This window comes from Prosopis cineraria, unplaced genomic scaffold, assembly GCF_029017545.1.
Source record: "Prosopis cineraria cultivar Desert tree isolate PC_DT_omini unplaced genomic scaffold, ASM2901754v1 PC4, whole genome shotgun sequence".
In the NCBI taxonomy this organism is placed as follows: Eukaryota; Viridiplantae; Streptophyta; class Magnoliopsida; order Fabales; family Fabaceae; genus Prosopis; species Prosopis cineraria.
Window position 1 is genome coordinate 36404315 of NW_026555335.1, and position 14454 is coordinate 36418768.

Sequence of the window (14454 nt, forward strand, 5' to 3'; positions counted from 1 at the left end):
TGGGGGTGTCCCGATCCCGTCCCATCCTGTGAACACCCTAATTCTAATGCATTTTGTTGATTCATAGGATTAGGTTGGCCTAATGAAGTAATCCAATGTAATCCTGATTACATCACAACAAAACAAAACATGTAATCCCTGATATATAATTTTAGGTGTATGATTCAAATTCAGATCTCCATGGATCAACATTTGAAGATCTATATACCTTCCATGAATTAACATTTGAACATTTGTATTATACCCTCTATTTTTAGCCTTCACAGGGACAAACATATGATTTTACACTTGTTTTTATTTTATGAATAACACACACACACACTTTCCATTGTATGATTTCTGGGTGACACTAAACAAATACCCCCTTCAGTTCACTTTATTAGTCACTTTTTAAAAAGGCAAAGGGATTCACTTTATAAATTATTAGATTGAAAGTAATATTTTATTTTAAATGAAATGTCTAAACTACCCTTAAAAATTAAGAGAGAGAAACAAAAAAATGCTATTATATAGTTTATTTATTTTTTGAAGATTATGTCTGTAATTTTACTAAATTTTATATTTTGTATTTTTATTATATTAATATTATTGAGGTTGGTAAAAATAATTTATAAATAGAATTGGAGAAAGTATTAATTATGTAATCATTTCATTACATTATATTTCATTCCCAATGATTTTTTGAAGTTTGAACCAAACGGGCACTAAAGATTTTAGAAACCAAACAAACCAAATATTAATGAAAAAGAATACAAGAACCTTTTGATCGTATTTATATTCTTGCTTGTTGCATTTCATATTTCATGGATCAATGCAGCTGCTTCTTCATTGGCAAGATAACAAGTGAATTGGTCGTTGCACTTACCCAATTCACATAATGGGCTTACAAATCGCTAATCGTAAAATTTTACAGTGTAAGCAGGAACTTGATCTCCAAGGGAACAACTGATTCAGAAAAACCCAGAGTTTATGAACGCAAATTGACCATCAGATAGAATTTCTCCATACATTTAACTATTAAAATTAATGTTCCAAGGGTAAAAACACCTTCAAAATATGCAAATTTTAAGGGGGGAAATGAGAAGCAAATATTAAAAATACATCACTCCTTTGCTACGGATAACCTCTTGGAAAAGGCATGGATGAACAAAGGCGAGAAATGCTCTTGATAACTTTCTGCCCACCACTATGAACCAGAGTCACATACAATCAAAGCTCAGACTACCCTCCAATAATCCACAAGACATGACACCGACACCAAAAACCGACTAAAGCAGATGATAATTCGCCATTAAAGCATCTTCAGAACTTAGAAGCATTTCCTGTGGACAATGGAAGGACCAGACTCATCATACTCACCCTTGGATATCCACATCTGCAAAACCACCATGTGTTGTTAGAGCTCAATCGATATGACATGGATTGTTAAGAGATAAGTTAATGAGAAAAATGCTTACCTGCTGGAAGGTGCTTAGGGATGCAAGGATTGAACCTCCGATCCAGACACTGTACTTTCTCTCTGGTGGAGCCACCACCTTAATCTTCATGCTGCTGGGAGCAAGTGCAGTGATTTCCTTGCTCATTCGGTCTGCAATACCAGGAAACATGGTTGAGCCACCACTGAGAACAATGTTGCCGTAGAGATCCTTTCTGATATCCACATCACACTTCATGATAGAATTGTAAGTGGTTTCATGGATTCCAGCAGCTTCCATTCCGATCATAGATGGCTGGAAAAGAACTTCGGGCAACGGAATCTCTCAGCTCCAATTGTAATAACCTGTCCATCAGGAAGCTCATAGTTTTTCTCCACTGAAGAACTGGTCTTTGCAGTCTCAAGTTCTTGCTCATAGTCTAAAGCAACATATGCAAGCTTCTCCTTCATGTCACGGACAATTTCCCGCTCAGCAGAGGTAGTGAACATATACCCTCTTTCAGTGAGGATCTTCATTAATGAATCAGTTAGATCACGACCAGCAAGATCCAAACGGAGAATAGCATGAGGCAGTGCATACCCCTCATAAATTGGTACAGTGTGACTCACACCATCACCGGAGTCCAAAACAATACCAGTTGTACGACCACTAGCATATAGAGAGAGAACAGCCTGGATGGCTACATACATGGCAGGGACATTAAAGGTCTCAAACATGATTTGAGTCATTTTCTCTCTGTTGGCCTTAGGGTTGAGAGGAGCCTCAGTGAGAAGAACTGGGTGTTCCTCAGGAGCAACACGCAGCTCATTGTAAAATGTGTGATGCCAAATCTTCTCCATGTCATCCCAGTTACTGACTATACCATGCTCAATGGGATACTTCAAAGTAAGAATACCTCTTTTTGACTGGGCTTCATCACCTACATATGCATCTTTCTGACCCATCCCAACCATAACACCGGTGTGTCGGGGTCGGCCAACAATGCTGGGAAACACGGCTCTGGGAGCATCATCACCAGCAAACCCTGCCTGCACATATGGACCGAATTTTAAAACATTTGTTGAATTATGAAACCATAATTCATTGATATGTTGATGGAAAAAAGTAAATAGAGATACTAACCTTCACCATTCCAGTTCCATTGTCACAGACGAGGGGTTGAATATCCTCAGCATCGGCCATCTTTTACCAGCCTGGAGAAAATAAATGATGCCGTCAAACAGAGTCAATAGTTTGTAGACACCGAAACATCCACAGCATTTCGAGATCAGTTTTACTCAGAACGTTATAATCTTCATGTCAAAAGGTCAAAGTGAATTGCATCATGCATACCCACGAAATAACCAGAAAAAACATTGCCATTGTTTTAAATTTTTCGAATTAGATTATATTTCCCTTATAAGCTACTCTTGAAACAGGAGGAATATCACTATCTTGAAGTTCTTAGCTTTTAAATCAAACATGGTTTATGTAAAAGGAAGCTCAATAATCAAATAATGAAAAGACTCAAACCAAAGAAATAAATCAGAACAACAAAGTCATTGATTAAAGTAAAATCGTTTCGAATGTATTTAAATAACCCACTATATATGCAAAATCGAAACAGTCGCCAGCATAATAGAGCTACCTGGAAAGAAAAAATCCTCTATTTCGACAGGATAGTAGATCTCAAGTCTCAACTCTAATAGATCATGTAAAATAGTAAGCATCACAACAAAAGTTGTAGATCAGCTACATCTAATCGATAATCGAAGAGAATTTTAACAATCAGATCAGACGATTTACAACAGTGGGGGAGAGAGAAGAAGAATCTGCTAAGATTCCGCAAAGATAAGAAGCAATTCGAGCAGAAACAACATTAAATGGAAAAAAAATCATCACCAGATAAGAAATCTGTTAAAAACAATGGACAAAAGAAACGCATTTTGTACTAGCTAATCATTTGAAACTAAAACGGGGGAAAAACGCACAATAATGAATCGAAGGGAAAAAGACCGAGATATGAAGAGAGAATCACCTTGATTAGAGAGAAAACAAATCCAGAAGATGATGGAGTATAGCGAGAAGCAAACTCCAAAAATATGCTGGGATCGGAATCTGGCCGCGTCTGCTCAGCAAGAAGTGTAGACTGAGAAATGGGATGAAGAATGACAGAGGAGAGGGAAAGGGGGGGTGTATATATATAAAGAAAGAGAAAGAGGAAGGTGTGTAAGAAAATAAAATTAAAATTAAATAAAAAAACTGAAATTTACAGATTTGAAATTGAAATTGGGTTGGGACCAAATTTGAACGATTTCAGAATTCAGAGTAAAATCATTGGCACCACCAGCAAAGACAGGCCTCACTGCCTTGTAACCTTTTTCTTTCTCTTGATCAGATTATCTCATAATGATGTCGGCTTAAACTAAACGCCTCTCTCCATTAAGCGAGCGGCTTTTCTCATCGGCTCGGCTCGGCTTCGCACCCTCACTTTTCAAAATGAAGCGATATGAGGGCGAGCCGCGAGCATTCCGATGTCATAATGTTACTACTACTTATTTAATGTAATAAAAATAATTGTCACAGCAAAAATGAGTAATTAATTCTTTAATTAATCAATTAATTCATAGTTCATGTTAAAATTATTTTTAAAATCAATAGACTAATAACTCACGTTAACTGAAGCTCTTGTGTTCTTCCTGAAGCCTCAAAGCTTTCAAAGTAAGATTAAAAAAATGTCTCTTTCTTAGTTTGAAAGTATAATTACACACGTTTATATTGAATAAGATTTGATTATAAATTATTAATTTTAATACATTATAAATAATATATCGATGCATTATTTTTTTCGAGTCCACTTTTATTGTTATGTGTTTTTTTAAATATAAGGGCGACTTAAAATGGTGGAGCTCTTATACATTTTTTATATGTATATCAACTAGCATTATAAGTATTATTTTGATGAAAACAAAGAAGTGTTCATTTGGAATATAAAAATTTTAGACACAGCCACATAGGTCGTAATTTAATTAATTAATATAGGCTTTGTTTTGTACAAAATGTAAGAATTGCGTATTTCATGATTCCTGAATAAATTTTTTATATTATATATAAACGTTAAGCATACAAATTGATGTAGAAAATGTGGGCATAATGTTCTAACGTTTTAACCGATAATGGAACAAATATAATATGCAATGCAATGTGCACATCATGGGAGATGAAATTAAAGTGTGTTCAGGAACATAAGATAAAATTTAAAACAAAATTGATTAAGCTTTTTCCTCAAACAACACACGGTATTGGTCAGAGAAAAAAAAAAACAGTACACGGTGTCAAATCTCACTTATCGTATTAGATCATGTCTAATACACATATTCACAAGGGTAAAAATAGTAGGCCAGACAAATAAATTCAAACTTATCTAATATTTTAGAGGCTTGAATCTACTCTAAAATCTATATAAATTTTTTTTATAGTTCACGCTTGGCCTATTCAAAAGCCTATTTAAATAGGTCTATGTATAATATGATTTAAAAAATAATGACTTTAAATAGGTTGTAAGGTTATTAAAACCTACATACAAATAATTTGATTTTGTAGGAAGAGAAGTTGAGGAAGATGCCGGATGAAGAGTAGAGGTAAAAAGATTGAACAAAAAATGGAGAAGTAACCACTGGATCTAGACAAGGAGTCAATAACGATTGACAATGTTGGAGGAAGAGTAACAAGCAGTTGAGAAATTGAACAAAGATTTGGAGATTGAACACTGGACGAGTAGTTGTTAACAGTTTGAAAACTAGGTGGAGGACGATGCTGTGGAAGTGTTTAGCTTTATTATTATTATTATTATTATTATTATTGTTTTAACTTTCTATATTTCCTAATTTCTATATGTATAAATAGTTCAGTCTATCATGCTTGTAATTAAGTCAAGTCTTGAAAAAATAAAACCAACTTATTTGCCTAAACGGACATGATCAAAACTTAAACATGCAAGATTGACCTATTCACTGAAAGTCAAGCCTAAAGCATGTCAATTTGTATGTCTTTGACAGGATTGACTTATTTTCACTATTCACATCAATCTTACATGCCATTCTCAACAATTTTATCTCCAAAAGCTAATAAATCATATAATTTCAGCATGTTTGATTTGTTGTTGTAATCGATGCTTCCAAGAATTTTGGGCAGGAATTGGGGAATGCATAAATGAAAATAACAAAAGAAGGGATTAGTATTGGAAAAATAAATAAAGTAAAAGCGGGGAAAAGAGAAAGAAGGTATAAAATATAGAAAAGGGGTTTGAAAAAGGGGGAGAAATTTTAGCTGGCAATATTCGGAAATGAGACACATGCTTGGTTGGCTAAAATTGATGTTGATGATGGAAGTGGAAGGCGATAATGTGGATGGAAATTCTCTGATGATTCCTTTGCCTTTAAAAAGCTTCCATGTGCTTACACGTGCTTCCTATTCTTGCCTCAATGCCCCTCACTCTTCTCTTCTTTCCACTTTTGATTGAGTTGTTGCCTCTATAATATATAAATCATTAACTTGCATTTATATGCGCGTGTTTATCCATTTCAACAATGAATTATATAGTATGTATAAATAAAAAGTTATACATGCATGAGTTTCACATACTTTCTCCCTTTTATAATGTTTACATTTACATATACAAATTACCTCACTATGCATGAATTAAAGATACTAGTTATTAAAAATGAAGAGTCACTATTGAGAAATGGGGAGAAAATAAACAAGTAAAGAACTGTGAAATGACTTAACATCTTAATTCAAATTCTCAAAACTCTTTATACTTCATTATATATGAGTATTTATCAAGTTTAACTTTATTTGATGTGTACCATCAACTAGGGTCATTCTTATTTTGGACTATAAATACATGTATAATAAAAGTACTTAAGTTTCAATCAAAACCTAACTTTGATAGCCTAAATTTGGAAAGAAGAGTGAAAAATATATCACATCTTAATTTAAAATTTTAATGTTTGAATTTATGAGTCGTTACAGCTTATTATGTATTTTTTTTAAATTTAACTTTATCTTATGTGGGATTTTTCATCATTAATTTTAGTTTGCTCACACTTAAACAACTTAGCCCTAGTTAAATGAAAGTTTTTTCATTAAAAATGTTAAAACTTTGTAATATATTTTCCAAAAACAACTCTAATTAAATGTTAAAGGCCATATTAATTGCTCACAATATTTAATTGTGCATGATGGCAAATTAGGAAAGGAAAAAAATTAAATAATTTGAATACCTTCTAAAGTTATATTTTGAACCAACAAAAACTTTGAGAAAATGACCTATATTATGGACCCAAGGAGCATTAAACTCAAGTCTTATTGTTGACACAATTAAATACCTCATTAATAGGTAAATTCGTGATTATTTCGGCAAATGCCTTTTGAGTTGTAGGACCTGCTTTTGTTCAGACTTCAGATGATTTCTCAAAATCCCATTGAAAAGTCCGCAATATTATAAATTAAAAAGAGGGAACAAAATCAAATAATTTAAAAAAAAAAAAGTGAACTAGAAGCAAAGACTCAATCATGAAGATGGAAGGGGTGGTATAGCTAGCTTGAATACAACTCATTGGGGCACAGTAGCAATTTTAATTTACATGTTCCGTGAAAGTCTCATGTATATGGATCGGTTCATTTGGTACTACTGGGTTGGTGCGTACATGGATGGATCTATTGTCTAGTCATCTGATCCATGATTTAGTCCTTAACTTACCAACCTTTCCCTACAAGAAACATTACAGCCTAAAAAGTTTGTTCCTAACATTAATTAAATCAAAACTTTCATCAATGCTTTCTTATTGATGCAAATAATTAGAGATGGGACGATGAAGTCAAGGTGGGTGAGTGCTCCTAGATTGGAAGGGAAGGAGGTGTTTGGTAGACATGAATCACTCAAACCACACACACACAAAGATAAAGGAAGAGATGTCAAAGAGCACCAAACTTAGCGGGGAAGCACCGAGGAGAAACTGTTTCAGAGAGGATTCATGATTGAAGTACAACGTAATGGTAAAGATATCAAGTTTGAATCCTACTCAATTATCTGGAAGCCACTGAAAAGAAAGGGATCATAACTAGATTTGCAGCCTTGTTCAATTCAAATATTCAACTATACTCCATTAGTCCCCCCTCCTTAACTTTTGCCTCACTAATGAGTATTGAATTTAGTGGAATGATTTATCTTCTCATAATGCGGTAAACTGACATTTCAATTGTTACTAAAAGATGTACTCGTATATTTAATGTGTGATCGTGTTTTGAGCATGAGTACTTCTAATAAAAATTGTTTCATATTATAATGAATAGTGGACAAGAAGAGGGGGAGAGAGCCGTGAAAGGAATTTGCCTTCTCTTTACTTATTTTTTCTTCAACCTCACATTTTAATCGTTATATTAAATTTTGAATAGTTAGGATTTAATATTTTACAAAATTATTATTAAAATGTGAAATTGTGAAAAATGATTAAATAAATTTAAACTATAAGATTTTATGCAACTGTAAAATATTAAATTTTAATCATTCAAAATTTAATCTAATGGTTGAAATGAGGAGACAAGGAGTGGTGGGAAAATTAAAATAGAGCAAGCCTTGTCCCGTGAAAGTTTATGGGCTTGGTTTGAATGGAAGGAGGGACCATACAAAAGCTACCCCACGCCGCTATTATTATTTTATCTGTTCCAAAACTCGTGGCTGATCTGTGTCCGTATCAGAATCCCTGCATGCCTCATAAATAGCTCCATTTGCAAATTACCAAAAAGTATTATTTTAAGAAAATGAATTTCTATGTATTCAGATTAATAAGAATAATAAGACTTAGTTTTATATATATCTCATAATTCATACATTGAAATAAAATATTTCATGCTTCGTGCTTCCCACTCCACACACATGATATGACTTGCCTTCCTCATTCATAGATGGGTTTCTTTCTTTTTTAGTAAAAGTTTTTGTTGCAATTTTGCATTGGCCATGAAAAGTTGAAATTCTCTGCAGTAATATACCATAGATTTCATTTTTAAAAAAGAAACACAAATTAAAAAAAAAAAACTAAGTACTAGTTTTTTTTTTTTTTTGGTTGATGGAAGTAAGAAGCTGTTGGCTTTGCCGGATGTTACATTTTGTAACTTCCAAATGTGTTGTTTCCGAGCATCACTGGTATGTCACGCAGCGTGCAGCAGAAATAATAATTTTAAAAAAAAGATTTTACTAATTTTTTTAATGCTCAGGACATAGCACAAGGAACAATATTAAAAAAATTGGTGAAGGGAAAAAAGAGGTAAAGTTTGTTTGGAAGCAACTTTTATAGCGTGGGGAATTTAATTACTGAAAAAGAGGGTGTAAAAAAATAAGAACATATGTTGGCCAAAAAAAAAACAAAAGAATAAATAAAAACAGAAAAAGAAAGTGAGGAAAGAAGGTTTCAATATGAAGGAGAAATCAGGCACAGTACTGAAACAGCAATAGCTAAGTGATCTGTTTTACATGAATATCTTGTGTTCACCATTTCCAGAACACATTGGATCCACACTTGTATTTGTCCTTTCCCTCGCATTCCAGCTCCAAATCATCGCTAATGAATGGCACTTTCTGCAATCCGTCCATTTTCAATCCAAACCAACGCACATACACGTCAGAATCCAATCACAGAATAAACCAGATGAATCAGAAAGACAGATTTCAAGAGAGATTAATTGAGGACCTTTTGCTTGGCGAGATCTTGGCAGCCAGTGAAGTTCTCAGGGAACTTGCAGGTCCCAAATTCCACCGTGTAAGCCCTAGCAAAATTCGCTCCACTCGTTGCCAATCTCTTCTTGTCATTCAATTCCTATATAACACCACACAAATCATCGTGCATCGATTTCGCAGAATAAGAGATCCATTAAGCAGATTTCAGATAGAAATTGAGAAACTAGATCTATCTATAGTTCTATACCTTGTTGGCCTTGCTTTTCTCGAGGTATTGTTCGATGACGCCGGCATTTGCAGCAGAAGAAGCGGCGGCGGCGAAAACGGTGGCTGCTAACAGAGAAATAGCGGCTCTTCTTCCTTGCGGAGCCGGCGAGGTTTGCTGGGCCTTGATCACCGGCAATTTGGGAGCAGAAACGGCCATGGAAGTGTGCTTGGAGTTGAATTCAGAAGAAGCCGCACCAGAAATGGCGTAAGTAGAAGCAAGAACAGCAGAGTTCATGGAAGCCATTGGTTGAGCAGACTCGCGAGGGTGATCAGAGGAGAGAGACGAGAGAGGATGAAGAAAAAGTATGTGTTTAGTATAGACGAATCGAGAAGACGATGATGTGGAGAAGAGATAATGAAGAGGATTAGAGATTGTGGTGGGCGTGTGGATAAGGTGAGATTGCCTCGCTCCTATTGGCAATTCCACGAGTTTTGATCTTCTGGGTTCTTGAGCTCCTGGGTCCCGCTTTAATTTCAATTCACAGTGTGTGCTTCATGTCTAGTGCTCTCCCATCTCCATCCGGTGGTCAAAAAATCACAAGACTTAGGTTGACTGAGAGATAACAAAAATGGAAATTTGTAGTATATGTTTTTGACAAAATTATTCTTTTAATTCTTTAATTCTTTAATTTATTTGTAACCCAATCATTTAACTGTAACTCGTTACAACTCGATTCTGTGACTATAATTTATTGTGACTCAATCTCTTAACTTTTAATTTATTTATAATTCAAATCTTATTTTTAATTTTTTTTAAATTATTTTTATCAAATAAGAGAAATAAAAGAAATGCTCCTAGCTTACTTTAAAATATACTCAGCTTACTTTTTAATATAAGATTTAAGATAACATAAAAAAAGAAAACCAACAAAAGTAGAGGGGTTGAGTCGTTGACTAGTTAGAGTCAAAAATTAAAAGATTAAGTCATAACGAGTCATAATTGAAAGACTAGGTTAAAAATTAAAAGACTAAAAAATTAATTTTTATGTTTTTATTAGGGATTTAGTATTTGTTTAATATATAAAATAAGAAATGAAAGATTAAAAAAAAAGTCCTTTTTGATGGTAGATACTAGATACCAAGGAAATTGAGTTATATATATTGATAAAATAGACAAATAAATAGCTTAAATGCTGTTCAAATTATTTCTATCCTCTACTAGAAAAGTAGAAAGAGCAGGCGATAAAGGACTAAAATGATTAAAACCTAGCCATCCATGGAGAGCCTCCTTAGCTGAGGAATCCGCTAGAGTGTTTCCCATTCTGAGAATATGCCTCATAGGGACCTCCCACTTCCAGCGAAGCATGGGTTGAATTCCCCTTATTAAGTGGCTATCATGATGAGCAGGATCATAGACCCCTGTAACAGCATTAACAACTTCAAGAGAATTGGATTCCAGAATGAATCTCCACTGACCCATGTCCCAAGCAATTTTGAGTCTCATAAGCATTGCCTAAAGTTTTGTTTCCACGCTATCAAATCCCACGTAGCCATGAGTAAATCCAACAAGTGAAGTCCCCATATGACCCTTAATTACACCGTCACAACCTCCCTTATTTAATCTTGGCAAGAAAGCTCCATCAACATTCAATAAGAGCCAACCTTGAGGTCGGGCAACCCAAGAGGAGCTACTTTAGATATTTATAAGCCCTGCTAAATTCACCCCAGCCAACTTATCCTTAAATCCTTGTATGCTTGATAAAATCGTATTGACTTGTACAATAATAGCATCACGCGCCTTGCTTTTTCCTTTAAAACTTGATTCATTTCGTCTACTCCACAAAGCCCAATAGCTTAATGTAAATCTGGCAGGCCAATCCAAGTCTCTTCCCATCCTTAATCCTCCAATATTCCACTTCAACCATTGAGCAAGAGGAAGTTCAAAGAAAACATTCTTATAAGCAAGCCTTAGTGTCCTCTCCCAAAAACCAAAAGCTTGGGGGCAATCTCAAAGGACGTGAAGAATATCTTTAGATTGATCCTTGCACCAATGACACATTCCATTGATATCCATTCCCCAGTTCTATCTACCCATATTCCTGAGTAAACATTTGTGATGTGCCAACCACATACAGGATTTGCAACATTAAGGGACTCAAATCTTCCATATCCTTTCCCAAGCATATCCCCCATCAAATCTGTGTTGCAAAGAGAATTATATGGTGATTTGAGCGAACACTGGCCACTTTTTTCTCATCTCCACCTTACATCTTGACCTCCATTAATAATTTATGACCCAAAAACAACCTTATCCCATATTGATTTAATCCTAGCCCAAGTATTAGAGCAAATCCGTTTTTTCTTAATAACGGGCAAAAGATCATCACCACACTTATATTTTTCTCGCACCAACCTAACCCATAACGCATCCCTATATTTCATGAGACTTCAGCCAAGTTTCATTAAATGAGCTTGATTTTGAAACTTACCTTACCGTATACCTGAACCTCCATCCTCTTTGCCCTTGCACACATTGTCGTAGGAAACTAGGTGGACTTGCTGTCCCTCCTCCATTGTCCCCCTAATAAATTTTTTATTGCTCCTATCAAGCTTTTCATAAGTAAACACAGGAAGGAGTGTAGCTTGCATTGTGTAGCTTGTAATTGCTGTACTTTTTGCTACCATAAGAGTAGAACGTCCCACAAGCGATAAGGAATTTGCTTTCTAGTTCGTAAGTCTCTTTCTCACCTCGTCAACCACCTCCTCGAAAGTATCTTTGCCCATAGACTTGGAGTGAAGATTGACTCCAAGATAGTTTCCCAAGTCAACTGTTTGAGTAAAGCCGAGCAAATGACTCAATTCATCCCTTCTAGCATTTTGAACATTATTCAAAAAGTGTCTTTTGTTTTGGAAGCATTAACTTTCATTCCAAAACTAACACAGAACTTCCTTAAACAGTTCTTGATCATATTAACTTCTTTGAAAAACAGAATAATGTCATCAGCAAAAAAAAAAGTGAAAGATAAGAGGGCCAGTCCTACCAATTATGATAAGCTTCCACAAGTTATCTTCGATCTCCTGTTGAATGATATGAGCTAACCTCCCTATACAAATAACAAAAAGATAAGGAGATACAGGGTCACCTTATCTATTTCCTCTTGAAGGACAAAAAGATTCAGCCTTGTTCCCATCCCACAAAAACTGCATAGAAACTGAAGACACACACTTAATCAATATATCCACCATATGAGAAGGGAAGTTCAAATCTTGGATAGAAATCCCCAATTCAGAGGATCATAGGTTTTTTTCATGTCAATTTTATTGCCACAAACCCTCTCTTTCCCTTCATTGTCCACATAGAATGTATCATTTCCTGGGTCATTATAATGTTATCTGAGCTATGACAACCCGAAACAAAACTACATTGGCTATGAGCTAAATGTCCAGCAAGAAGGATTTCATTCCATTAGTTATCACCTTGGTTAACACCTTGAAAATCACATTGCATGGGCTTACAGGGCAAAGATCTCGTAACGCCTTGGATTTTTCTTAGGTATCAAAATCAGAAAAGCCTTGTTGATTTCCCATATTTGACTTGGATTGCAGAATAACTCTTTTGCAAAGGAAATAATAGAAGGACCAACCACTTGTCATTTACTTTGGTAAAAAGCAGCACCAAAGTCATCAAAACCAAGAAACTTTAAAGCACCCATGGATTTTATAGCTATATGAATTCCATTAACTTCAATGTCGTCCAAACCTTTGTATGTAAAACCTCCTCATCAAGTTCAGAGAAGTTAATTTTGAGTGTGTTTGAATTAAAAAAATTTACAACTAAGGTTAGAGTTTAATTGAGGTTAAAAAAAAATCAATTCATATAATGTAATTTATGTTTAGATACTTTTTTTTTAAAGTCAATTAGATAAATTAAAATGCATTTAGATAATTTGATTCAAAAGCCAGTTGAGATATTTAACGATAAAAATAAGCATAAATTTTTTTTATTTTAAATAAGCATGTTTATATTTTTTGACTAACTAATAGGTAAAAAATATTAAATTTAAAATTACAACTAATAAGTAAAATATTATAAATATTCAATTATAAAAATTTAAAAAAAATTAATATTCAATTAATATAATTTACAATACCATCTCTCAAGGCTGCATTTATTCTCAATGCTTTGAGTCTTTAACAAGAAGTTTTTTTGATGGGTTATTGTCAAAATATTATCTGCTCCTTCTTTTAATTCAAGACATCACCAAACTATGCATCGTGGAGTTTAACATTTTTCACGAAGGTTTTCTCTACTTACCTCCTCATCCTTTAACTTTCGTACTATTCATGCACTGTAAACGCTTATTTTTAAATATTATTATTTATCTTTATATATATATATATATATATATTCCCCACCACGCATAGCAGAGTGGCACACAGCCACGCTCATTTTTGTTCGAAATTTTTACATATATATACCAATGCATTATTTTATTTATTTTTTATTTTTTTGCCCAAAGATGCATTGTTTTATTGAAATCTGAATTATACAGGAGTAAACAACCTCCAGTTCTTCGCCAGAACTGAAGTGGACTGAAAAGTAAAGACTGAAGACCACATCGATCGTCAAATTTGTTCGATTTCTAAACCTCATGGGTGAAGGCTTAGAGCGAGGCATGAAGAAACAGTAACCGAAAGCAAAAGAAGCAGGAGAGGCCTAACAAACGAATAAGGATTCGCTGCTTAAAGACGAAGAAGACTCGAAAGAGAAGAAGAAAGACCACACACTTCCCGACGCATCCCCATCCCTCACACAGCAGGCTCTTATCTTCGGAGCCTCAAATCCCAGTCCTTGCCTGTCCATTCTTCTCCGGAATTGTCAATTTTTGAGGGTCATTGCTCCCCCACTCCCACCCTCAACAAACGCTTCTCTCCTCCGCCGCAAAACTCGCCTCCCCGCTCCTTGTCGGATTCATCAATCTCCTCTGATCTCTGCTCCATCATTGATGGAGCCCCTCCTGTGGAAGAGCAACGAAGGTGAAGCTGCGATCTGGTTCAGTTGAGCTTGTGAGGTCATGGGAGAAAGAAAACACG

The 14454-nt window shown here is 34.7% G+C and overlaps 2 protein-coding genes across 2 annotated transcripts; both read right to left on the reverse strand.

The window, feature by feature from the left end:
• Positions 1–966: 966 nt before the first annotated feature.
• On the reverse strand, positions 967–3681 carry LOC129308544 (actin-7-like). The gene is given in 5 exon segments (XM_054949708.1): positions 967–1375; positions 1458–1744; positions 1747–2464; positions 2559–2629; positions 3454–3681. Coding segments are annotated over 4 exon segments (1131 nt in total). The 5' UTR covers positions 2619–2629; positions 3454–3681; the 3' UTR covers positions 967–1309.
• Positions 3682–8872: 5191 nt separating this feature from the next.
• On the reverse strand, positions 8873–9792 carry LOC129309746 (photosystem I reaction center subunit N, chloroplastic). Its single transcript, XM_054951440.1, has 3 exons — positions 9401–9792; positions 9167–9292; positions 8873–9054 (listed from the first exon to the last, which is right to left on the reverse strand). The coding sequence occupies exons 1-3, from the start codon at positions 9662–9664 to the stop codon at positions 8965–8967; spliced, it is 480 nt and encodes a 159-aa protein (XP_054807415.1). The 5' UTR covers positions 9665–9792; the 3' UTR covers positions 8873–8964.
• Between the last annotated feature and the right edge of the window lie 4662 nt (positions 9793–14454).

Bases quoted from the DNA above. Each gene is read 5' to 3' on its own strand.
- LOC129309746 (XM_054951440.1), bottom strand. From the start codon at position 9,664: ATGGCTTCCATGAACTCTGCTGTTCTTGCTTCTACTTACGCCATTTCT. The intron at 9,293-9,400 runs GTATAGAACTAT...GGTGTTATATAG, and splicing joins AGAAAAGCAAGGCCAACAAG to GAATTGAATGACAAGAAGAG. The intron at 9,055-9,166 runs GTCCTCAATTAA...GACGGATTGCAG, and splicing joins AAGATCTCGCCAAGCAAAAG to AAAGTGCCATTCATTAGCGA.